Source organism: Martes martes, assembly GCF_963455335.1.
Source record: "Martes martes genome assembly, chromosome: 9".
Lineage (NCBI taxonomy): Eukaryota > Metazoa > Chordata > Mammalia > Carnivora > Mustelidae > Martes > Martes martes.
The window spans coordinates 118359605-118385353 of NC_137896.1; the positions used below are offsets into that span (position 1 = coordinate 118359605).

Consider the following 25749-nt stretch of genomic DNA (forward strand, 5'->3'; position numbering starts at 1 on the left):
TTGGTGTCCAAACTGCTCGGCTAGGGATGCCAGATGCTTTGATGCTACAGCCCTTCACCCTCTTTTTCTCTGTTCCTCCAATGAACCTCCCCGTGGAGGCAGAGAGGGGGGCCACGGCCCGCACCAGAGCAGCGGGAAGCACCCCCGACTTGCCACCAGCCACGCCCTCGGTAGAGACCCAGCCGGTTCTGGGGAAGAGGAGCCACAGGGGATGGGTAGAGACCCTGGGCCTTCCTGGCTGGGGAGAACACTTGTCTCCCTGTACCCAGGGAACCTTCCAAATTAACAAGCCATGAGAAAATCTCCTCTGGACCCATGGGCTGTCACAAGTCCGCAGTCTGATGGCTCCGAGACTGTCCCCACGGCTGAGCCAACCTGACAGGCCAGTGGGCAGGGAGCCTGCTCTGTGGTTTGGTGGCGACTTCATGGTCCAAAAATATCTCCGTTGTGACTGTCCCGGAGCCTGAAGCCCCACCCTTGGGGCCACCTTGTCCTTAAGGTGGTGCCTCGTCCACAGATGTGCCCCTGGGACCCAGACCAGGCCTGAGGGCATATTGGGAATGAGCCAAGTTTCATAAGGGACTTGGGGCAGGGTGAGGCCCCAGACTGCTCAAGACCATGGGCTTTGCAGTCTGACACACCTGAATTCAAATCTGCCACTTAATTCGTGCTGTCTCCTTGGGTACATTACTGACTCGGTCTTCCTCAATTTCCTCATCTGCCAAATGGAGCTAATTCTACCTGGTCATAGAATTATTGTGAGGATACAGTCAATGTAGAAAATGCCCGGCATGATGCCTGGTGTGTGCTGGGCTCTCAGTAAGTGGTAGATCTTGTTGATACTCTGGGGAGGGCTCCTACAGGGTGGTGGGGAGGACTGGCATGGGGCTGCAGCAGGGTCCGGGGTGTCTGAACCACAGAGGAAGGGGAAGAGGAGCCTTTGGGCCCCAGGGAGAGGTGGTGCCCTCTTCCCCGGCTTGTCTGCAGCTGGCTGGGCCCTCCTGTGTCTCAGCACCCTCTGGGACCACTGGGGAAGCCGAAGCCTCTCCCAGAGGCCTGTCCAGTCCCCAACCCCCTGTGTCCCTGAGGCCAGGCCAGCCACACCGGGAAGTAGATGGCCCAAGCAGATGAGTTCATCAGTTCTTTATTGGTTGTCTGGGCCCTAAAGCTGCCCCCCTCAACTTAGGGTCTCCCTGAGCTGCCCCTCTGGGGGCCAGGAAGCGGACAAATTGGGGGTCCTGGTCCCAGCCTACACGCCCCACTCTTCGGGGCTCATGTTCTGGTACTGAGACTTCTGCGGGTGCAGGTCTCTATCATCGAGGTTCATATCTCATCATTCTCCAGTTGAATAACATGAACTTCAAACTCATTTGGGGCGTTCTTAGACTCCAGTGTTTCCCCTGGGAGCTCCTCTGCGTCCTTTCCAGCGTCCCTGGCCTCTGCCTGTCCTGTAGCCTCTGCTGCAGGGCCTGGGACTTCTCTTTCAGCCTCTGCCTGTCCCCTAGCCTCCTGCACAGGCTCTGAGGACTCCCTTCTGGCCTCTACCTGTCCCCCATCTTCTCTGGGACCCAGGGCTCCCTGCAGCTCTTGTCCTGGCTGGCTGTCAGCTAATGGGGACTGCCTCCCAACGTCTTGTGGCTCCGGGGGCTCTTCGGGCTGTGTGTGCCCTGGGACTTCTCCTGGGAAGTTGATGAGTTCTGCAGGGGACATGAGCCCATCCCCGTTCAGGTCCTGGGTCTCGAGCACCTTGTCCACTACCAGGATCACCTGTGGAAGCACACAGTTGCCGTACAGGCTACAGTGAACAGACATGTTCCCAGGAGCCCTGACCCTCCCCACACCTCCTCACCTCCCTCCCAGGCAGGCTCAGAGCACTTCTTTCCCAGTGGATTCCCCAGAACAGTCATGATGAGAAAGACGGAAGCCCCAAGCAGCTGAGTCTCCTTCGTGGGAGAAGCCCTCCCCCTCCACCAGCCAGCGGGGCTTACCGGGTTGGCGATGGGAAAATCAGCAGCTCCAGGTGCCAGAGCTGCGGTCAACATGGACAACAGCTCCAGGCCATCCAGCTGCCCACTCTGGTCATAGTCGTGGAGGGCAAAGAGGTAGAGGAGAACTAAGGAGGAGAAGCCGGGTCAGAAGAGGCATCAGGAACAGGTGGAGGAGGCAGGGGGCGACCGACGGCCCAGGGTCAGTCTTGGGTGTGCTGCCCCGGAGCCCCTGCCCGCTGGCCCCAGTGCCCAGCCCCTCACCCTGCTCCCGGGTCATGCGTTCGGGCTCCTTTTCCATCCTCTCCAGTCCCTGTAGGTAGTTCTGCAGAAGCCTGCCAGACACGGGGAAAGTCAGCCCCAGAGGCCAGTGTGCAGACCCAGGCCTACCCCTACCCACACCCCCGGCCCAGGCCACTCACCGAAGCTGCTCCTCGCCTGGCTGGAAGGGGTTGGACAGGGGCTGCTGCTGCACCTCAGGGTCCGGCCTGGAGGAGAGAGAGAAGGGCCAGGCTTGCAAAGAGCCTCCCTGAGGATCCAGCCTACCAGCCGCCCACCCTCAAGCTCCTGGCAGAGTTCTCTCCCTAGACCCAAAGGACGTTGTTCTCTCAAATTCCGCAAAAACCTTGTGGGGCGGAGGCCCTTCTGGTCTCAGAAGCAGAACCTCACTCCCTCGGGCTGTTTTTACAGATTCCTAACTTAGACGTTAAGGGAAAACCCAAATAAAGTGTCTGGTTAGAGGCCAGATGAGGACACACCTAGTAGATACAAGTTGGAGACCCAAGAAAACAGTGAGTGGGTGTCCGGATAGTGGGGATCGCGGTCACCCTTTAGCTCTGGGGTCAGGGCCAAGGGGCAGGCCTCTGACTCAGCCCACAGGCACTGCCCTGGCTTCCACAGACCGGATCTGCTCCACGACACATGCTGAGGGCATGCATGATAGTTCTGGAGTTTCCATCTGCTCAGGCTCTCTTTCTCAGTCCTTAAAGCCCAAGATTTGCTCCCAGTTCTGGATGAGGCTGCCTGGTTGACCCAAATCAGTCCAGACCTGCGAGGCTAGATCGCAGGAGCCGCTGCGGCAGCCTCTGTCCCTGCTGCCAGCCTTGCTGCTCTGTCTCTGTCCCTCCCCCTGCACCCCACATACCCAGTGTGGTCTTCACACCGGAGCCTTGAGGCAGATGAGCACACAAAACAGAACAGATCTGCTAATGATCTCGAAGGCTCTGGTATTCTCACAGAAGGTCTGGAGAAGAGGAGCGCAGCCCCTTCCCGGGCCACAGCTGCTTCCCCAAGCCTCATACCCTGTTGGAACTGAAGCCCCGGATCCCAGACGACTCACAGCTTCTTCCCCAAGCCTCACACCCCCTCGGAACTGAGGCCTGGGATCCCAGAGAAACTGATCCCAGCAAAGATGCCCCGTTGCCTGCTCTCCTACAGGCAGAGGCAGAGGTGGCAGAGGTCAGGGGAAGAGGGGGATACAGAGCTCCAGGAGCATACACCCCAGGCTCCTGCCTCCCAGAGGGGCCCACCGCACCCTCAGACTCTCCAGACTCCCTGTATCCCAGCCTATGGCCCTGCTCCAGAGAGCCCATTACCTCACGGTTCCGTCCTTGGGAGCAGCCTGACTCAGGGGCAGCAGCAGCACTAACATTCTCGTTGCCAAAGGTAACAACATCCTTGCAGGAACTGTAACTAGGAACAGAGTTAGGGAGTCAAGGGGAAGGGATGTCTGCCACAGAGTGAGGGGACGGGAGGGTTAGACAGGAGCTGCTTCTCTCCCTGCCTCCACCTGCAGCCAGGTGACAGGACTCCTTCCTGCTCAGGGAGGAGGCCCACACAGACATGTCATCCCCTGTGGAATCTGCCGGAAACAAATCTTACTCTGGACCCAGTGTGTAAAGCACGGAAAGCAGATCTGCTGTGGCAGAAGCAGCTCTGGGAGCAGGAGTCCCTCCCCACACCCATCCCCCAACCCCATTCTCCCACCCACCCCCCAGCCGGAAGTGCTCAGAAGAAGTACAATTCAAGTACATCTACCCCAGTCCAGTTCCTCACTTTGCAGATGGAAACTAGCTCAGAGACATTAAGAAAAAAGCCAGATCAGAAATGCAGAGGGTCACAAAAGACCAGGACTTATGCAGAGGCAGATTATTAGCCTGTATTTATTAAAATTCAACCAAGAACGAATCAGTAAAGGCTCAGACTCCTTGAAACAGATCTAAACTCAGGTGAGGGTTGAAACAAATCAGAGTCAAGCCAAAGGACCTATTCTTTTCTCTTAGGAAATCCCAATAGAAAAGAAAAAACAAAAGCTTCCCCTTAGACCTTCACTGTGCAGGCCCACTGGCAACACAAGCTCTTGGTTATATGAAAAGAGTCAAAGAGAGAAAGGATCAGTCAGAAGCACAGAGCATGAAGCTTACTGACTAGTCCCAGGTAGGTGTACGGATCCTACCAATTCCCAAGGAAGCACACACACCCACCATAGCTGAGGCCTGAGACCCCACCCCCATCTCTAGGAAGACAAATCCTCAGGTGCAGAGGATCAGGAACCACTGTCCGGGTCCCTGACATTCTGGCTGGCATGGAATTCTCCCGGGGAAAGTCTGTCGGTTTCATCAGATTCTCAAAGAGCTCCGTAGCTCTAACAAGGTGCAGAAGCACAGCAAGGCTGGATTCCAGTGCCTCAGAGAGGCAGGGAAGGGCAGGGACTCGGCCTTGCCATGGGAAGATGCATGTGGGAGGCTGCCTGTAGCTATGCAGAGCCACCTTGAGGAAGAAACAACCAAATATGGAAGTCTGCAAGAAGGTGAAGCTACCAAGAGGCACAGAAACGATCTTTAGTTTTCTCTGCATATACGTAGACCCAACAGATATCATGAGTCTACATAGTTGATTGGTGTCCATAATCCACAGTGGCCAAATGGATGCTGAAACCACAGTTCCCCTAAAGGTGTTCATGAACATTGGCTGCAAAACAGATCCTTGAGCTCCGGTTGTCGCACCCAAGAGAGAAAACAAGTCTTGGGCCCATCCCAGGGAGGGAGCTGGAACTGAGATTTCCGTATCATCAGCTGGGGGCCCTCAGGGTTAGGGTTAGGGTTAGGCTAATCCTAACCCTAGCTTTAGATTTTCTAAAATAAAAACTGCCATGGTGCCTGAGCGGCTTAGTTGGTTAGGTCTCTGCCTTCGGCTTGGGTCATGATCCAGGAGTCCTGGGATCAAGTCCCATAACAGGCTTCCCCTGCTCTGCAGGGAGCCTGCAGATTAGGTTAGGGTTAGACTAGGGTTAGGTTAACCCTAACCCCAACTGCCGTGGACACATCTCACTGAAAGGGTCGTCTAGAAAAATATCCAAACCTCCATGTCTGGGAGTGATAGGAACTGTCCCAATGAAAGTCATCCCAAAGCTGGCTAAAAATAGAAAGTATCTTTACGAATGCATTGAGTTGGCAAGAAAGTAAGAAATTTTGAGTACAGTGAAACAGCACAGGGCAACGGTAATCCTGGGGGGGGAATGAGCTTGAAGTAGGCTTTGGCTGTCAAACCAAACCCTGGTCAATTTGCACTATCAGTTGGAGTGGCTGGTGTGGTAGAAGAGCCCAGAGATAAAGGTTGGACCCACCCAGTGGGAGGAGACTAATAGGAGATTCCCAACCTAGAGCTGGGATTCAAACATTTACGAAAAGTAAATGTGCCACAAAGAAGGGAGGGCAGCATAAATCTTGTCTGTCTTGACCTTGGTGCTGGGTGGAAGGGATAAAGTCTTCCCTGAGCATTTGTAACAAGCCTGCTCTAATGTGGGTCCAAGACCTGAACTAAGCTACCACTGTGGTTCAAAAGCCAAACACATCGTTTGCATTTTAAGTGGTACCTGGTTGAGAGTACCTCCAGTCAACTAGTAAAGGAAAATACACATCTTGTCTGAGAAACACAATTCCAATTCAGGCCCCAAAGAAATTCCATCAGTAAAGGGTCATGGAGCATGAGCTCACAGCCAGAAAGTCATAAACACACAAGGAAATAAGACACTGTGAGTGAGAGCCAGCTAACCAATAGAGGGTGAAACCAGACTTGCAAAAGAAGGACACTGGAATTATCATACCAAGAACATGAAATATATTTAATTTGTTTCAAGAAATTAAAGAGAAGCTTGAAACTATGGGAAAAGAGTATGAGCATAAAAATGACCAAGAAGATTTGAAGAAGAACCAAATATAACTTCCACAAGTATAACGAAAAGATTAATTTTAAAATGCAATGAGTAAAACAATGTGAGAATTAATGAACAAATTATCCAGGAGGTAGCTCATTGAGCCAAAGACAGAAAATATAAAACACAGGTTAAGTGGCATGGAAAATGAAGGGGAAATGGGATCGAAGCAGTGTCCTAAGATATAACAGCTGAGATTTTCCCCAATCTATTGCAAGAACACAATACTCGAATCCAGGAAGCCCAACAATCCAAGGAAAGCCAAATAAACAGGATACACACCCAGAGCTATTCTGAAACTATATGATATCAAGAAAAAGAGAAGGTCTGAAAGGCAGTCGGAAGAAAAAGACAAATCCCCCAAAGGACGATTAGACTGATAGTTGATTTCTCAACAGCAGCAGTGATACCAGGTTACAGTAGTACAGTATTTTAACACATTGAGAAGGGGAAGTGTGGGGGGCGCGGGGGGAGAACTGTCATTCTAGAATTCTCGTCTGAGCAAAATTATCTTCCAAGAATGAGGTGAAACAAAAACAATTTTAATAAACAACAAATTAGAGAATTTGCCACCAACATTCCTCCATTAAAGGAAATTCTAAGGGATTTACTGCAGGAAAAAGGAAAATGATCCCAGAAGGGTTTGAAATGCAAGGAAAAATGGTGAGCAGAAAAAAATCAGAAAGTATTTGGGAAAATAGAAACAAACATAGACTGATAATTACATTAATATAGGGAGCAAAAAAAGGTGAACTAAACTACAATATTGGACAACATTAAGATGTAAGATGAGGGGGCGCCTGGGTGGCTCAGTGGGTTAAAGCCTCTGCCTTCAGCTCAGGTCATGACCCAGGGTCCTGGGATCGAGCCCCTCATCGGGCTCTCCGCTCAGCAGGGAGCCTGCTTCCTCCTCTCTCTTTGCCTGCCTCTCTGCCTGCTTGCCATCTCTCTCTCTGTCAAATAAGTAAATTAAAAAAAAAAAAGATGTAAGGTGAGGATGGTTGTTTGGGAAGAGAGTAGACATACTGAGCAACTTTGTTAAATATGCACGGAAAGGTCTTAAGGAGAACCACTAAAAAACCAGAAATGGAAGAAATAGAATGTATGACCTCAAACCAGCAGAGAAAAAAATGAATGGAATTTTTTATTTTTTATTAAAGCAGGGTTATTTTTTAAGATTTTATTTATTTATTTGACAGAGAGAGAGACAACAAAGAGAGGGAGCACAAGCAGAGGGAGTCGGAGAGGGAGAAGCAGGCTTCCTGTTGAGCAGGGAGCCTGATGTAGGGCTCCATCCCAGGACCCCAGGATCATGACCTGAGCCAAAGGCAGATGCTTAATGACTGAGCCACCCAGGCGCCCCATGAATGGAATTAAAAAAAAAAAAATCATTTCAAAGGAAGGCAGTAAAAGAGAATAGAGAAACTTAAAAAATGAAAAAGTAAGGCAAAAAAATATATAAATTAAGATGGTAAAAATATATCTAAGTTTATCGGTGGTCATAACTATAAATTCTTTAAATTCATCAGTTAAGAAATAGAAATTACCGGGGTGCCTGGGTGGTTCAGTGGGTTAAAGCCTCTGCCTTCGGCTCAGGTCATGATCCCAGGGTCCTGGGATCAAGCCCTGCATCGGGCTCTCTGCTCAGCAGAGTGCCTGCTTCCTCCTCTCTCTGCCTGCCTCTGCCTGCTTGTGATCTCTGTCTGTCAAATAAATAAATAAAATATTTTAAAAAAAGAAATAGAAATTACCAAAATTCATACAAAACAAGATACAGTTATATGTAATTTTCAGGAGATGAACCTAAAAAGTAGAGACACAGGTTGAAAGCAAAAGGATGGGAGGATATATAAAACAATAAAAAAGCAATAATAGACAAAAGAAAGCTAGTGCAGCTTTATAGACATTAGACTAGGCTTTAAGATGAAAGGCATTATCATAGATAAAAGAATGTCATTACAAAATTCATAAAAATTTAATTCCCTAGGAAGATACTATAGTTCTGAACTTGTATATGTCTAATAACATAGCCTCAAAACATCTAAAATAAAAACTGCCATGGGCGCCTGAGTGGCTCAGTTGGTTAGGCCACTGCCTTCGGCTCAGGTCGTGATCCCGGAGTCCTGGGATCGAGCCCCATAACAGGCTTTCCCTGCTCTGCAGGAGCCTGCTTCTGCCTCTCCCTCTGCTTCTTCCCCTGCTTGTGCTCTCTCTCTGTCAAATAAATAAATAAAATATTTTTTAAAAACTGCTATAACACTACACGCCTGTTAGAATGGCCAAAATCCAGGACACTGACAACACCAAACACTGGAGAGGATGGGAAGCAGCAAGAACTCTCATTGCTGGTAGGAATGCAAAATGGCGCGGCCACTTTGGAAGACACTTAAGCAGTTTCGTATGAAGTTAAATGCATTCTTACCATACAACCCAGCAAATTCAGCAACTGCACTCCTTCACGTTTATTGAAAGGAGCTAAAAAATCATGTCCACACAAAAACTTACACATAGATGTTTATAGCACCTTTATTCATAACTGCCAAAACTGGAAAGCAACCAAGATGTCCTTCAATAGTGGATGGAGAGATAAATTGTGGTAGGTTGCCTGGGGGGCTCAGTCATTAACCACCTGCCTTCAGCTCAGGTCATGGTCCCAGGGTCCTGGGATCGAGCTCCACACTGGGCTGCCTGCTCTGCGGGAAGCCTGCTTCTCCCTCTCCCACTCCCCCTGTTTGTGTTCCCTCTCCTGCTGTGTCTCTCTCTGTCAAATAAATAAAATCTTAAGAAAGAGAGAGAGAGAGAGAGAGGAAAGAAGGAAGGAAGGAAGGAAATGTGGTATACCCAGACAATGGAATATTAGTTAGTGCTAAAAAGAAATGAGCTATTGGGGCGCTGGGTGGCTCAGTTGGTTAAAGCGCCTGCCTTCGGCTCAGATTATGATCTCCAGGTCCTGGGATCAAGCCCCACATCGGGCTTCCTGATCAGCGGGGAGTCTGCTTCTCCCCTCTCCCTCTGCCCCTCCTGCCTACTCATCCTCCTTCTCTCTCAAATAAATAAACTCTTTAAAAAAAAAAATGAGCTATCAAGCCATGAAAAGCCCTAGAGGAATTTAAATCAGTATTACTAAGTGAAAGAAGCCAATCTGAAAAGGCTATGCACTGTATGATTTCGACGGTAAGACATTCTGGAAAAGGCAAAACTGTGGAGACAGTCAAAATATCAGTGGTTGCTATGGGTTGGGGTGGAAGGATGAAGAGGTGGAGAATAGAAGATTTTAGGGCAGTGAAACTACTCTCTATGATACTACAATGACAAGACATGTCATTATACAATTGTCCAAACCCACAGAATGTTCTAGAATGAATCCTGATGTAAACTATGGACTTTGAGTGATGATGTGTCAGTGTGGGTTCCTCCAGTTGTCCGGAATGCACAGTCTGGCCTGGGATGTTGATCGTGGGGGAGCAGTGCATGTAGGGGGAGCACAGAGGTATACAGGAAATCTCTGTACCTCCCGCTCAACTTTGCTGTGAACCTAAAACTGCTCTAAAAAAATAAAATCTTAAAATAAAAACAAACTAGCAGAACTACAAGGAGAAAAGTCTAATCTGCCATCGTGGTGGGAGAATTTAATAGACATCATCCAGTATTTGAAACATTAACCAGACTAAAAATGAGTAAGAATGTAGAAGGTTGAATAAAAAACTTAATATGCCTGAGCTAATGAACAAATGAGAGACCAATCCCCTAGCAAGTACATTAATCTTCTCAATACATGTGGAATATTTATAAAAATTGACAAGTAATGGGCCAGAGCACATGGCTCAGTGAATAACAAAGAGTCTGTCTCACGCTATATTATATGACTAACATGTAATTACATAGAAACCAACAACAAAAACGATGCAAAAAATCTCACATATATGGAAATTTAAAAGGCATACTTACATGTGGATCAGAGAAGAAAATCATAATGGAAACTGTTAAATACTTAGCGTTGGATAATACTGGGAAAATATGCATGAAAACAAGATAGGTAGCCAGAGCAGTATCAGAGGGAAAGTGGATTGACTTAAAAGCATCTAATAGAAGAAAGAGCTAAAAGTTCATGAGTTAAGCTTCCAACTCAATAAGCTAGTAAGACAGAATAAACTCAAAGAAATGAGGAGCGCCTGGGTGGCTCAGTTAAAGCCTCTGCCTTCAGCTCAGGTCATGATCCCAGAGTCCTGGGATCAAGCCCCACATCGGGCTCTCTGCTCAACAGGGAGCCTGCTTCCACCTCTCCCTCCTCCTGCCTCTCTGCCTACTTGAGATCTCTGTCTGTCAAATAAATAAATAAAATATTTTTAAAAAATAAAGAAATGAAAAAACAAAAGATGTAAGAGATTAGGAATGCGACAGAGAAGAGCAAGAAAAGCCAGGCACTGGTGTTTCTTTAAAAGGACTAATAAACAAACCTCTGACACATTAAGAACAAAGAGAAAAGGCACAAAGAAAGAACATTGGCAATGAACATGGGGACATAACTACAGAAATAGCAGAAACTTGAAAACTTAGAGGTCAGAGCTAATTTCCTAGAAAAGCTTGATAGCAAAACTGATGGAGGAAGAAAGAGCAAATTTTAATAGTCCTATAACCATTAAAGAAATTGAATCAGTGAGGATTAGCCTCTGTCGTTTGAGGGACTACAAACCTGACACTTTCTAGAGAGCAACCTGGAAATGTGCGGTAATTGCCATGAAACTGACCCAGTGATACCATCCTGAGGATTACAGAGGGAGGAACTCAAATGGAAAAAGAATTATAAAGATATTTATAACCATGCCATTCATATTAGTGAAAGAAACATAATCAACCTAAATGGCTAACATTTAGACAATGGCTAAGCAAAGTATATTAAAGGACGCAGCAATTAAAAATGATAAATATTGCAGAGCGCCTGGGTGTCTCAGTAGGTTGTGCACCTGACTCTTGGTTTCAGCTCAGGTCAGGGTCTCAGGGCCTGGGATTGGGGAGAGGGCCTGCCCCACCCCCCTGCATTGGGCTCTGAGCTCCGTGGGGAGTCTGCTTCTCTCTCTGCTCTCTCTCTCTCAAATAATTTTTTTAAAAAATTATATTGCAGGGACGCCTGGGTGGCTCAGTTGGTTAAGCAGCTGCCTTCGGCTCGGGTCATGATCCCAGCGTCCTGGGATCGAGTCCCACATCGGGCTCCTTGCTCCGCGGGGAGCCTGCTTCTCCCTCTGCCTCTGCCTACCACTCTGTCTGCCTGTGCTCGCTCACTCTCTCTCTAACAAATAAATAAAATTAAAAAAAATTAAAATTAAAAAAATTATATTGCAAACTTGTAATTTTTAAAGGAAAAAATAGATGCGAAAATATCAAAGGCTTAAACTTCTGTATCACGAAAGACACCGTAAGTCAAGTACAACAGGACAAGTGAGAGAGGACTAGGGGAGTGTAAGTAGGGTTCAAAACTACCTCGGTTCTTGGGAGGGGGTAGCTCACCACAGCCTGCCTCAAGGAGGTGAAAGACAGAAGTCTCAAGAGAAAGCCCCTGGAGACTGAGAGGAGCTGCAAGACTGAGACGCCTGCGCCTGAGCCAGGAGGATCAGGGAGAAGGTCCTGCCCACGGGGTGCCCGAGCATTCTGGAAAACAGTGGCTGTAGGAGGGTACAGGTCAATGGGGCAGAGGGCCCTGGTTCTTTATATGCTGAGTGCTGCTGGGTTGCTTGGGAGGCAGGGCAGTGGAGGCTGGGCTCTAAGATAGAAGAAGAGGCACGTAATGGCTGAGAAGGCCAGCTGGCCAGAAGCAGCCAGGAGAATGCTGGCAAATAGAGACCCTGGGCCTAGATACCGCAGAAGACAGCGTGGATCGCAACAGATGTCAAAGACCTATGTGGCCGAAGACCAAGAGGGTGAGCATCCCCAGGGAAGGCAATAGAAATATAAGTTTGTAGAACAAAGATAAAGTTTATTTACTGCTTTACTGTTTATTAAAAGCCCACTGTGTGTGAGGCACTATCTTACAAGTGTGATGATAAAGTAGAATTACTTCTCATTTTTTTCCTTAAAGCTTGCAAATATATAAGTAAGAAAAGATACAGATGTTAGACAGTGATTGAGGGAAGGACAGGGAAACAGAGTTACTGAGGAAGAGGTCACGCAGTCTAGAGGGGAAGGGTATGGGCCCCAACCTCAGGCAGCCTGAACCCCAGGCCTGGCTCTGGAACCACGAGGCTTCTGTGTTTTAGGCTGTTCACCTACGTGAGGCAGACGAGAGCACCCCTCATGGGGTGCGGTAAGGGTTCAGTGACACCTGATTGTACATCCTACACATTTTGCACAGTGCCTGCTTGTACACAAACGCCCGTTTCCCTCCAGAAGTTTCCCTGGCCGGCTCTGCAGTGGCTTCACACACACACACCCTCCTGGTCTCCCCACCTGGATGCCCTCGGATTGTTTCCTGTACCCCCACCCCATCTGTTTACTGCCAGGACCTGGGCCTACAGGAGGCATTGGAGTAATTTAAATCCCTCAGAGCTGTCAAAACCTATTATCCGGGCTTCTCAGGCGCTAGCAGTTGCCTTTTAAAAGAGGACGGTCCGGTGGGAGCAATTCAGGCATAAAGGGGAAGCACCCCTCAGATTCCATTAATCTACTCCCTCCTTAGGCCAAATGTTCTGGTTTGCAAAACAGGTCTACAAATTCCTTGACCCGCCTTCCCACAAAGGACCAAGTCTAATTTGCCTTTCCTTGTATACGATCTGGACTTAGCCACTCACTTCGAACGAACAGCTGAAATAAAGGTGTGGGTCATAAAAGGTGCCATAGCTTGTACCTGGTTCTGCTTCACTCCCTCTGTCTCCTCACATGCACATAGGCCCCTGTGGAGCCCTGAACCTCCACAGAAGAAGTCTGGCGTCCCCGAAGCCACCACGCTGGAAAGACTGTGTGGGGAAACCACAGACGGAGGCCTGAAGCGCTGCAGCCGATCCGGCCTTCGGCTGCTCTCGTCTCCCCAGCCCGAGACCATCCAGGTGAGAGGGCAAACCTTCAGGTGATTCCAACTCTCAGCTTTCAAGGTGCCCCAGTCCACACGGAATGAGCACACATATGCTGGTTTCCACAGCCAGGCCCAGACTGCACGCTCATGACCAAGGTCAACGTTATGGCTTCCAGCCACTAAGTTGTGAGGTGGTTTGTTAAGTTGCCTTAGTAATCAGGACTGTGTGTGACGTGGGCAGCAGTCACACGGGGCCCACCTCTCAGAGGGGCCCTTGGCTTTAGCATGATGCTCTGCTGACTCCATACTGAAATTATTATTTTTTTTAAAATAAGTATGCTCCACCCACACTGTGGGGCTTGAACTCATGACCTTGATATCCAAAGTCACCAGCCAGGTGCCCACCATCCTGAAATTCTTACTCTTGTTTTTGCCCTGGGCCCTGAAAGTACCTACCTGGTCCTGAACCCGGCCCACATGAGTTACTATTATTCTCCTCCTCTTGGTCCTATGCATCCATTTCATGTATGTAACCACTCAGGGGGCGCCTGGGTGGCTCAGTGAGTTAAGCCTCTGCCTTCAGCCCAGGTCACGATCTCAGGGTCCTAGGATCAAGCCCATCGAGCCCCGCATTGGGCTCTCTGCTCAGCAGGGAGCCTGCGACCCCCCCCCCGCCCCCCGCCTGCCTCTCTGCCTACTTGTGATCTCTCTCTCTGTCAAATAAATAAAATCTTACAAAAAAAAAAGATTTTTTTGTGTAGTGGACCGAGGACAGAACTTTGGGACCAGCCCCCACCACAGGCTGTCCCTGCGACCTTGGGTAAATTAATTATCCTCACTGAACTTCAGTTACCTTATCTGCACAATGAGATAATAACAGTACTCACCTCTCCCGGTTACAATGGATAGTGAGTGAGTAACGAATTACTTGCACAAATTAATGTAGTAGCCTCTCTCTTGTCCTTGTCTCAGGTATCTTCTCCATTTAAGGAACCCTCCAGGGGTGCCTGGGTAGCTCAGTGAGTTAAGCATCTGACTCTTGATTTTGGCTCAGGTCATGATCTCGGGTGGTGAGACCAAGCCCCATGTCCTGAGCAAGGAGCCTGGTTGAGATTCTCTTTTTCCCTCCTCCTCTGATCTTCCCCCTGTGCACACACACACACACACACTCTCTCTCAAATAAATACATAAATCTAAAAAAAAAAAAAGGGGGGGGTGCCTGGGTGGCTCAGTGGGTTAAGCCTCTGCTTTCGGCTCAGGTCATGATCTCAGGGTCCTGGGATCCAGCCCCGCATCGGGCTCTCTGCTCGGCGGGGAGCCTGCTTCCTCCTCTCTCTCTGCTTGCCTCTCTGCCTACTTGTGATCTCTGTCTGTCAAATAAATAAATAAATCTTAAAAAAAAAAAAAAGAACCCTCCATATCCACACCACATTAATCTTCCTTAGCTAGAACGCCACTGCTCCAAAATCTTCAAAGTCTCCCTATTTCTGTTACAGTTCACAGTCCTCACCTCTTGGCATTCAAGGCCTTCTGCAATCAGCTGTCAGGTCAGCATTTTATATTCAGCTTCCAGTGCTCCATTACACCAACACTCGGCTTCAAACAGAAGGGCTACTGGAGCGCCCCCCCACCCAACACACAAGTGCTTCTCGATTTCACTTTCCAGTGCTTTTGCCCAACCTGTTCCACCCTCTACCTGGAACGCCCTGGGCCCTCCCGACAACCCGAGCATTCTGGTTATAGCTCATGTCACAAGCTTAAATAACTGTATGGCCCACCTCTATTGTTTAAAGGAAGTCAAGCTAAGTCACCTCAAGTAACACGTCATGAGGTTGGTGTAATGTGATTTGTTTGAAGACATTTCTCAGCATTTATAAAAGCTTCTGTAAGCAACAGAAAAAAAGCCGTTCTTGAACCACCGCCCATCAAAGGTGTTCCTAATCATTCCCCTACAACTATAGAGCACATAAATGTGATTTACCCTCATGACCACCTGAAAGCCACAGCTCTTAGTTAACGGTCGTGATGTAGCTCCGTAGTTATTCACGTCCTTCACACACACGCACATGCACACACTCACATTCACAATGACTCTCAGGCTTCACATTTCTTCAGGCCTTTGCACCAGCACAGGTGAGGAGAGCCCAGCCTTGGAGTCAGACCTGAGATCAAATCCTGCCTCTGGGTCCTGACAGTGTGATCCAGGCGAGTGTCTTAACCTCTCTGAGCCTGTGATAATGGTACCTGCCTTGTAACAGCCTGGGGAAGAAGCAATGGGATAATGCAGGGTAAATGACCAGCACCTGAGTATTTCCAGAGAATCTAGGATGTGGCAGGAGCCTTTGATCTTGGGTAGCTTCCATCCAGGGCAAAACTTTCTTTCACAGCATCCCTGTCAATGCCAGGTCATTGACTTCCAGGTCAGGAGTCCAGCCCCTCATAGGGCATCCTTTCCGTTTCTGGCTGAGTCTAACTGTCCGAAAGTTATTTTGAACTGAATCCTAACACTTGACTTGTCCCTCTGGTGCCCTTGTCCCTCCCAGGACACGCCCCCCGCCAAAAGAACACAGAGCGGTTCTACAGCCAAAAAGGTCCCACACCTGAGAGCCGGTCTTCACCTTGCCACTTCCAGCTGGGTGATAACCTGGGGCCTCTCTCCAGCCGCCCCCCCCCGCCTTTTCTTCATCTGCCAAATGACGATGAAACTCCTGCCAGCCCCCAACCCCCCTCCCAGGATGTCAGAGCGACAAAGGAGACACCGGAGGGAACCGCGGGTGGGGAACTGTGGAACCCCATCATCACACCTAGGGAGCTCGGGATTCGCTTTCCAGCGAATCTTCCTCTACCTGCTCTCTGGACCTCCTCCCGGGAAGTGCCCCGAGGCGGGAGCCGCAGCTCCAACCTCGGCCGCGCCGCAGGGGGGACGCAGAGGGGCTGCGCCTGCAGCCTGGGGACCCAGAGGCCGGGAGGGCGCCCCGGCCCCGCTGTTCCGACCCGCGCGTCCCCCGCCGGCTTTGGTGGCGGCGGCGGCGGCGGCCCCCAGACCGCCCAGCCCGGTGTCCCGCAGCCCGGGGGCGCGGAGCGCGGACCCACCTGCGGCGAGAGCGGGGAGGGCTGGGCTCCGGCTTCGCGGCGGCTAGAGGCTGTGCGGCGGCCGCTCCTCGGCTCCCCGCCGGGCCCTCCCCCGGGCCGCTCCACGTGGCCGCTCCACGTCGCCCTCCGGGCCGGCCGCCGCCCTGGCCCGGGCAGAGTCCGCAGCGCCCGCGGCCGGGAGCAGGGCCGCCGCCCTCCGCAGCCCCCCGCGGTCCCCGCGCGTGTGCGAGTGAGCATGCGTGTGTGTGTGTGTGTGTGTGTGTCTGCGTCTCCGAGATCTGAGAGACAGAGACGGACATTTAGAGACACCCAGACGAAGAGGCAGATGGTGACGCTGGTGTTCATGAGAAGCAGGTCTAACTGTGCGGGTGCCGCCCGTGCCCCTGCCTGCTGGCCCCCAGATGTGCAGGACAAGACAAAGTGTAGCTGTTAGTGCAACCGTGACTCCTGGCTGTGGCCTTGTGTATGAGGTGCCTGTGACAGTAGGCCTATGGGACGCTGTATCCAGAGTGAAAAGATGGCCTTGAGAGGGTATGGCCAGTGTGTGAAGGACTGGTGTGTGACAGGAGAAGATATTCCTAGGACGCAGGTCAGGGTATCTGGTGGAACCCTTCCTGAGTTGTCTGTGATGCTCAAGTGACAGCTGTGACTGCTGGTTTCCAGAGAAGGTATCCTCGTGTGGCTGTGACCCTGTGCATCACCGAGAAGTGGTTCCATGTGAAACTCGATTGGGGAGGGGCTGGGAAAAGGATCATCTTAAGGGCGTTGGTGGCAGTCATTTGCCAGGACAGAGTGTAGCTTTGCAGTCAAAATGGTGTCACCTACTTTTGTCACAGTGACCAGTTCCACTACACTTCAGACTACATCCTCACCCACTGGCCCAAGGTCTTAGTTCTTTAAAAGAATCACTTCTTATCTCTCGAGAATCTTCCACTTCTCCCTCTCCATCAGCTCCTTCCCATCAGCATCTATCACCACAGACCCTCAACAAGGTCACCCTGTCCTCCTTCCTGTAGTGGACACTGCTGGATACTACCTCCTGGAATGATGGTATCCGCTGGCTTCAGCAACACCATTCTTTCTCTCGGCATTTTCTTCGTCGTTTCCTTTATGTGCCCGAGTTCCTCTGGGCGGTCTCTTCACTCCCCATCTGCTCATATGTTCATCTGTTCATGTAGCTTCCATCACTATCTGTTATGGGTGGAACAGAGTCCCTCAAAAAGTCCTACATTGTCGGGGCGCCTGGGTGGCTCAGTGGGTTAAAGCCTCTGCCTTCAGCTCGGGTCTTGATCCCAGGGTCCTGGGATCAAGCCCCACATCAGGCTCTCTGCTCAGCAGGGAGCCTGCTTCCCACACCCCCCCACCCCCGCCTACCTCTCTGCATACTTGTGATCTCCCTGTCAAATAAATAAATAAAATCTTAAAAAAAAAAAAAAGTCCTACGTTATCATCCTAATCCCCAATACCTCAGAATGTGAGTTTATGTGGAAATAATTAGTGAAAATGAGGTCATGTTGGCTCACGCTACTCCAATATAACTGGGGTCCACAGACACACACAGGGAGACCAGCATGTGAAGACACAGGCAGAGATTGGAATGAAGCTTCTACATGCCAAGGAAGGCCAGAGATTGCCAACAAACCACCGGAAGCTAGAGAAGAGGCATGGAACAGATGCTTCCTCCCAGCTCTCAAAAGGAACCAATCTTTCTGAACCTTGGACTTCTAGTCTCCAGAACTGTAAGACAATAAACTTCAGTTGTCTAAGACAGCCAGTGTATAGTACTTTGTTATGGCAACTCTGCAAACTAATATATCATTTAAATGCTGATGACTATCGAATCTCAAATTCCAATCTCCAAGCCCCAGACCACTTTGGGAATTGAACATCCTCTCATTTGTGCCTAGATTTTAATTTATAAAGGTGACGGAGAAGTCAATGCCACTGAAACATTTAACGTTACAGTTCCCCTAGAAACTAGAGGCACAGCTCACCACACAGGACGGCAGGGAGAGGCACCAGTGTAGAGGGCAGAAAGGAGCAAGGGGGAAGGCCTAGGCCGCGGCCTTTGCTAAACGGGAAAGGAAAGGCAAGGCAGACAGTTTAGGATTGCCGAGTTGGAGTCATTCAGGCAGGCTTTGGGACATAGTAACTATTCCTAGTTGTCAGATACCTGACCCTGGGTTGATTTAGGACAGGGGAAATAGTAGTTTATTGAGTGAGAATTAGATTAAAGGAGCAGGTCAGAGTACGGGCTCTGGATTGCAGGTGAGATGCCAACTTTGGCTGTTTGGCCCTGTGATTCACGGATGCCAAGTAGACAAATACAGAATCTAAGAAAACACAACTAGAACATCTACCAGCACACTAACCTCTATGTGTCTAGTCAGAACGAATCCTCTTTCCCTCAAACCTCCTTCCTCTTGCTCTGTCGCAGTCCCCTGTCACAGGGACTGGCACAGCCTTGCACCCCTGAGTCATACGGTCAGAAACCTGGGAGTCCTTCATGATTTCTCCTTCTCCCCCAGCCTCCAGTCTATGACCAGGTCCTACCAATTCTGCCTCCTGTCTTAAAAATCTTCACTCCTCTTAGGAACTTCCTCAAGGCCAGGCAGCCACCTGCCATTCCAAAGTTCTCTTAACAACCCAACTGGCCTGTTTCCTTTCTCAGCCTCCACTAATCCATCCTCCAAGCTGCCTGAATGAATTCTTCTAAAACGCAGTTCTAGTCATGTCGCCCACCCCTTAGTAAAACTCTTTGATGGCTTTCCTCCACCCTTAGTTAAAACTCTAACGTCCTTTTTGTAGCTGCTCACATTCTGATTCTTGACCATCTCGTATGCCCCAGACACACCAGATTTCTTTTGGTTCCTTTAAGAAGTCTCTCACATGCAGGCTTTCGCTTACGCTGTTTCTGCTCCTGGAACTGTTCTCTCCCCAGCTCTCCTTTGCCTGGGAAACTCCTACTCGTTTTTTGGTTTCACCTTAAATGTATCATCATTTAACACTTTCTCTGACCCACGGAGTTTGGGCACCCTCCTCAGAGCTCCCACTACAGCTCTACTTCCCTTACCTAGCCCCGAGCCCTATGGCACGGGTTCCACCCTGACTACACATTTGAATCTTCCAGAGAACTAAGTTCTATCAACACCAAGGCTCCTCTCCAGACCAACTACATAGCAGGGGGCGAGGCATGGGCACTGGTAGTTTTTAAAACTCCCAGATGATTCTAATCTTCAGTCAAGGTTGAGAACCACTGCTGTTAGATGGCATACTTGTTTCCGCATTCCAGTAATGACAGGGAACCACATCCCAGGGTTTCCCAAGTGCCTGGTACAAAGTGGGTGATGAGTACATATCCATTGCCCTTCCTTGATGGGGATTAGATGAGACAGCGCAGAGTGACACTGTGTGACTGTAACCTGTGTGTGTGTGTGACTCTATGTAGAATGCCATGCACTCAATAGCTGAGACCTAGGTGACAGCGGGGGGGTGTCACAGCGGTAATGGCTGTGTCCACTATGGGAAGGCCACAGTGAACGGCCGAACACGGTGCGACGGCAGTGTTGTCACAAGGTGAGTGGCCATGCCCTGAGTGTGAAGGTCACAGGATGTCACCGCAGGAGTGGCCGTGTCCTGGGTGCCAGTGACTGGGGACCACGCCCAGGCTGCCTACCCCGCGCGGCCCAGGCAGGCTCTGGAGCAGGCACGGGAGGAAGCTCTCACCAAGATGGCGGCTGTGGGGAGGCCGCGGGTCCTCGCAAGGGGCGGCACCGCTGGTGACCCCGAGGCGGAAGCAATATGCGCCCAGGCGTGCTCCGCCCGGGCGACAGGGCGGGGAGGCCATTTGCAGGTGACTCGGCTCAGCTAGGCGTCCGGCCAGGTCCCGGCGCCGGCCCTCACCACGCCTGCGGCGGGGCCCAGCGGCGGGGGGCGGGCTCCGGACCCCCGCACCGGCCGGCCGCGGAGGCCGACCCTGCACTCGCCGGGCCACGGCGTGTAACGGGCGGGGCCGGGTGTTGGACCCCCAGTCAGGGATTTGGGGACGGAGCCCAACCACCCAAGATGCCGAGCTCCTCCCAGGGCCCGCAGAATGGCACCTGGGCAGAGCCCTTCTCCCTGCTTTTAGGTCTTGGCGCCACCCTCTGCCTGGGCTACTGGAGATCCGTGCCCCAGGTGGGTGCGGACCCAGACTCTGGCCGCCGGGTTTAGGAACCTCGGGCCTAAGAGGCCGCTTCCTGCCAGAGGCTCGAGCCCTTTGTGGGAGGGGGCACGATCGGGCCTCCCCCAACAGGTGAAATTTGATGCCCCCACGCCACCAGCAGCCCTGCGGCGCGCTGCAGCAGCGCTCTGCTTTGCTGGGATCATCGATCATCTCACGGAGGATGTCGGTTCCTTGCCCGCCTAGATTCTCTGCATCCCGTATGCTCCCCAGCTCCCCGTACCAGCTGGGCCTTGCAGGCAGCGGAGGGGTGCTGCTCCCCGAGGATGCGGGCAAACATTTGGGGAAGGGCGGGGTAGAAGGCATCCTGAGCTGTCAGGGAGAGGTTTTCCTCTTCTAAAAAAGCAGTCAGGTTGAGTTTCTCACTAGCCTCACCAAATAAAGGAACTGGAGGCCTGTGTGGCTCTGGCTGATTCCCACCGCCCCACCAGCTTATTAGGGCCTTCCTTCTCCTAAAGGCTGGTGGAGGTTCCCCACCTGGCTCAGGACTAATGGATAACCCTGTCGTTCATTCTGCCCTGTTTTAACTTCTAGGCTCTCCATGTATATATGGTGTAATAGGAAATTCTGAAGAGATTTTTCTCACTGAAATTTAGATAAGATACAAAATTTATATATCCAGAAAAATCTAAATCTTTTTAATCTTCATTAAACTGTTCTAGGTAACTGAGACTAATATAAAACCCACTGATTCAAGCCCTTAAAAAAGATCTACAGGGAATTTAAATGTTACCTAGCTTTTCAGAGCTTTTTACATTCGCATGCATTGTCTGCCTTAATAAAAAAACCAAACCCCAGAGTACCCTATAAATCTTACCTTCTATGCCTAATTTCAAAAGTCAGTCATTTCAGGGACGCCTGGGTGGCTCAGTGGGTTAAACCTCTGCCTTTGACTCAGGTCATGATTTCAGAGTCCTGGGATTGAGCCCCGAATCAGGCTCTCTGCTCAGTGGGGGCCTGCTTCCTCCTCTCTCTGCCTGCCTCTCTGCCTACTTGTGATCTCTGCCTGATAAATAAATAAATAAATAAATAAATCAGTCAGTCAGTCATTTCAGACCAGAACTCTCCTTAACTAACCATTTTCCTCTGTTTGCAACCAGCCACAGAGAAGTCAGGGACCTCTGCCTCTTTATATTCCAGATCCTTCCTTGACTTCCATATACTGGTTAAACAGCAGGAAAAGTGCATTCTGGAAGTCCTAAGGAATTTGGATTGTCCAGCATGGTAATGGACTAGTATCGATTCATCCACAGAGACCAATGGCATCTTACTAATTAATTCTCAAAAATGAGTCAAGAAACTCGCCACTAGAGCTAAAATGAAATTAACCTGTGACCTAATTTGTTCTCCACTGCTGAGCTGTTTGATCAAGGATTCCATAAATTGGTAACAACTCAAAATCCTGGCAATGAGGACGTAATAGGGCACAGTGACTAAGAGCATGAGCTCTAGAGTCAGACCTGGGTTGAATCCCAGCTCTGCCACCAGCTGTCTTTGGCAAGCTAACTTACTCAACATTTAAACCTGTTCCCATGGGGGAATCACAGGATTATGCCAAAGAACTGTTGTGAAAATCACAGGATATGATCATGTAAAGTGCCTAGCACAATGCTTGAAACATATGCACTCGAGAATTTTTACTTACTAGTATTGGTGGTATAATACTCTAATTGCGAATTCCATCCACTTTGCCTCTTGCTTGCTGTGTGACTTTGGGCAAACGACTTCATCTGACATAGTTTCCTTGTTTATAAATATCCTAGCCCATGAGGTTGGGCTTAGCCTAGTACCTGCACATAGCACACAACGAATCACAAGCACCATTATTCCAGGGCTTCAAGAGCAGGGTACAAGTCAATCTTGAGATGGCCTGTCCAGTTCATAATTTACCTAGCCTTTTTTGAGTACGGCTCCTGCAGAAGACCTACTAGAAATCTGATCATAGGGTTCCTTAGGGCTCCCAACAGAAATGCAATTTCTATTTCTTGAGCCTGAAGCCTTTCAACTTTCTATAGCATACCTTTTTCGTAAGCCTTCTATGTGGCTAGGCCCTCTCACTCACTTGATTTGTGTCCAGAAGAACCAGCAGAGGCGTTGAAAAGTCAAGGCCAACTGCCCACTGATCTATCCCTGTCATACTACCTCTGTTACCTTTGCTTTGGCTGGCAAGAAAGAAGAGGAAAAATCTGTTCCTCCTTGGGAGTATGTTCTAACAGCAGGCCCCATGAGTAAGACAATGAGGCGCTGTGGTCAAAGTCGTTGAGCGTGAGCACATGCCATAGGGAACATATGTGGCAATGCGGTGCAAAGCCAGGAAACAGAGTGGCCAGGGCTGGTTTTAGGAAGATGCCAGTGTGGATAATTCAACTGCAGGGCAAAAGTCACAGACTGAATGGTGCTGTACTTCAGCCTCTAACCAGGATGCTAACCGAACTTTCCACAAGGAGTCAGCTGGGCCATGTATCTTACCTGCTCTCTCCAAAATAGGGCTGGGGCACGGATAGGCTGAGTGGGAGAGTTAGCACTCGGTCAGCTGCCACAGTTCCCAGCCCTGGCAAGGAGTCAGTTCGGAGTCAGGCCGGGGACTAGGGTCCTTGTGGGCTCTCACTGGACTATATTCACAGTAGTGACTTGGCCATTCCAGGCCAAGGTGTGCTCGATTTCTCATTGCCAGAGGCCAGCCTCTGGAGAGGGGTCATACTGGTGTCGGGCACCTCACTGGCCTTACAAACCAGCTGGGGGGTGAGGCTGACGGTGTTGTGGTTGCAGGGGCCTCCGCTGGGGACTGGGTCCTGGTTTCTGGCCTTCCTGGAGCAACACTGTCCACTCTGGAGACTTCCTACCTTACGCTATGGTGTTTTGAGGGGCTACAAACCATCTTCCGAGTCCTACTGCAGTCTCGGCCTCCAGTCCCTTACTGGAGGTAAGAAGGGACACAGGGGGTAAACAAGAGGCTGCAACTACAGGGGAATCCCCTGCCTTCTTGAAACTGAAGGTAATCTTTGCCCCATCTACCCTGGTGTGTAGGGATAACAATCAGAGCAGTTATATGGAAGGGCTATTTAATTGCTCAACCATGAGGTAATATTTAATCTTATATGTCCCATTACAGCTTGTTATGGTCTTTTTTTTTTTTTTTTTAAGATTTTACTTACTTATTTGAGAGAGAAAGCATTATGAAGTGAGAGACAGAAAGAGAGAATACGAGCAGGGTGGCGGGGCAGAGGGCGCAGCAGACTCCCCGCTGAGCAGGGAGCCTGACATCAGGCTTGATCCCAGGACCCTGGGATCATGACCTGAGCCAAAGGCAGATGCTTAACTGACTGAGCCACCCGGGCGCCCCACACTTTGTTAGGATCCTAATGTCCTGCATAATGTATGCCCTGAAATGATGCTAATGGGAAGGTTTGGGAGTTGTTTGTTGGGGAAGAGAGGTAAACCTTCCGAAGTATATGGAGATCCTAGATCCTAATAGTTTCTTTGTGCGCCCTTTTCTTTAAAACCACAGTGAAGTCCTCCAAACCCCAGATAGAGGGCAGGTCCTGATAGACTGGGCTGGCCTGTGCGGCAGCAGTCAGCACCCTGACTCTACTACCCAGCCCATTGTGTTATTACTTCCCAGCATCATGGGCAGTAGCCAGGACTCCTGTATTTCCCAACTGGCTAGCCAAGCTCTGAGGGATGGTTACAGGTAAGGATGGGTCAAGTCCAGAGGAAGTGGGTGGTGGCTGAGAACTTGTAATAGGGAAGCCAGTGAAGACCCTGACACCTCTGGGGAGAAGGCACTGTATTATATGAAGAGCACCTTCTGACCGGGGTCTTTCTGAAGGCTACCAGAAGGGGAGGCTCTAGCTGAGATGGCCTTGTGTGTGCCACAGAGCTGCTGTATTTAGTAACCGGGGCTGCCGTGGGGAAGAACTGCTGGTGAGTACCCGCCTCACTCATCGCAGCCCTTCTCCCTACTCCCTTAACAGATCCTTGGGCCTGGGGTTCTACCTACCTTCCTCCTTCCATGTCCCTGCCATCCTTCTGCCTTCTGGCCAGGGCCTCCCTCCCTACCCAATGATCTGGCTTGCCTCAGACCCACAGGGCCTTTTCTGCCAGCAACACTGAATCTGGAGATAGTCGTGAACCACATAAAGCACCGCTACTCCCGAGCTCCACTGCTGGCCGTGGGCAGCTCTCTTGGAGGGTGAAGGTTGTCTGGACTTGCCCCAAAGGCCCAGTCTTCGTTTCCTCCTCCGTGTCCTCTTCCTCTCTCCTGTGCCCCTCCTAATATCCTTCAGGATATTAGTGCTGAACCACCTAGCCTGAACAGGGCAGGCTTCAGGGCTAGTGGCAGCACTGACTCTCTCTGCATGCTGGGATTCCTCTGAGACCACACGCTCCCCGGAGACCCCACTCAACTCACTGCTCTTCCATCAGCGCCTCACTGCTGAGCTCTGCCACACTGTGAACCGGTAGGGTCTTGGGAAGTGGGAGGAGGCTGCAGACAGGGTGGGGTGGCGGACAGACCAGGTTCTCCCTGTGCTCAGGTCAGTTCTCTGTCTTGAGTTTGCTCACTCATGAGACAGACAGGGTCAGATCCAGCAGAGGCAAACCTCTATGAACTCTTTTGCAGAAACAGAAAGGTGATGGAAAAGGCGGTGAATGGAGACTTCGTGCTACAGGTATAGTCTTTCAACCAGCAACACCCCCCCCCGAAACTGTTCGGTATCTTCTTATTTCCTAGCCTCATCCTAGCCTACCCCACCCCCCACCCCACCCCCTACCACAGGCAGGCCTGCACAATCCGCCAGTTTGATGAGCGCTACACCACTGTGGCCTTTGGCTATCAAGACTGTGTTACTTACGACCAAGCAACTAGCCCAAGAACCAAGGTAGATCCCATCCAGACCCCTGTGCTCTGCCTCAATACAGCTGACGACCCCTTCTCCACCATCTGCAGTGAGCACCCTGAAGCTGGATGCTTTAGAGGCCCTAGGGGAAAATGGGCCATGAGGTCCAAGCAGGAGGAGCCTGGACTCTCAGGAAAGGCCCAGGTTCCTGACCTCCTTTCCAATCCCTCCCCAAGCCCTTCCCGTACAGGCTGCCCGATGCTCTCCCCACGTTGCACTGCTACATGACCCGCCTCTTGCATCAGTACACCAGAGCCGTCTTCCAGCACCCATCGGACCTGCTCAACCTTGGGGACCTCTTACCTTCCAACAGAGGCAAGAGCTGACAGGAGTAC

General features: G+C 50.4%; 2 protein-coding genes across 2 annotated transcripts; one reads left to right on the forward strand and one right to left on the reverse strand.

Annotated features, from left to right (window-relative positions):
- Positions 1 to 1129: 1129 nt before the first annotated feature.
- CGREF1 (cell growth regulator with EF-hand domain 1) lies at positions 1130 to 16386 on the reverse strand. Its single transcript, XM_080814593.1, has 6 exons — positions 16295 to 16386; positions 3581 to 3677; positions 2408 to 2473; positions 2250 to 2320; positions 1989 to 2113; positions 1130 to 1767 (listed from the first exon to the last, which is right to left on the reverse strand). Exons 2-6 carry the CDS (start codon positions 3658 to 3660, stop codon positions 1324 to 1326), a joined length of 786 nt encoding a protein of 261 aa, XP_080670719.1. The 5' UTR covers positions 3661 to 3677; positions 16295 to 16386; the 3' UTR covers positions 1130 to 1323.
- A 3967-nt stretch (positions 16387 to 20353) lies between these two features.
- On the forward strand, positions 20354 to 25740 carry ABHD1 (abhydrolase domain containing 1; the record flags this gene model as incomplete). Its single annotated transcript, XM_080814002.1, is given in 12 exon segments — positions 20354 to 20470; positions 23286 to 23340; positions 23343 to 23439; positions 24025 to 24207; positions 24395 to 24440; positions 24598 to 24629; positions 24631 to 24708; positions 24803 to 24827; positions 24831 to 24976; positions 25138 to 25186; positions 25298 to 25518; positions 25605 to 25740. Coding segments are annotated over 12 exon segments (1179 nt in total). The 5' UTR covers positions 20354 to 20359.
- Positions 25741 to 25749: the final 9 nt, after the last annotated feature.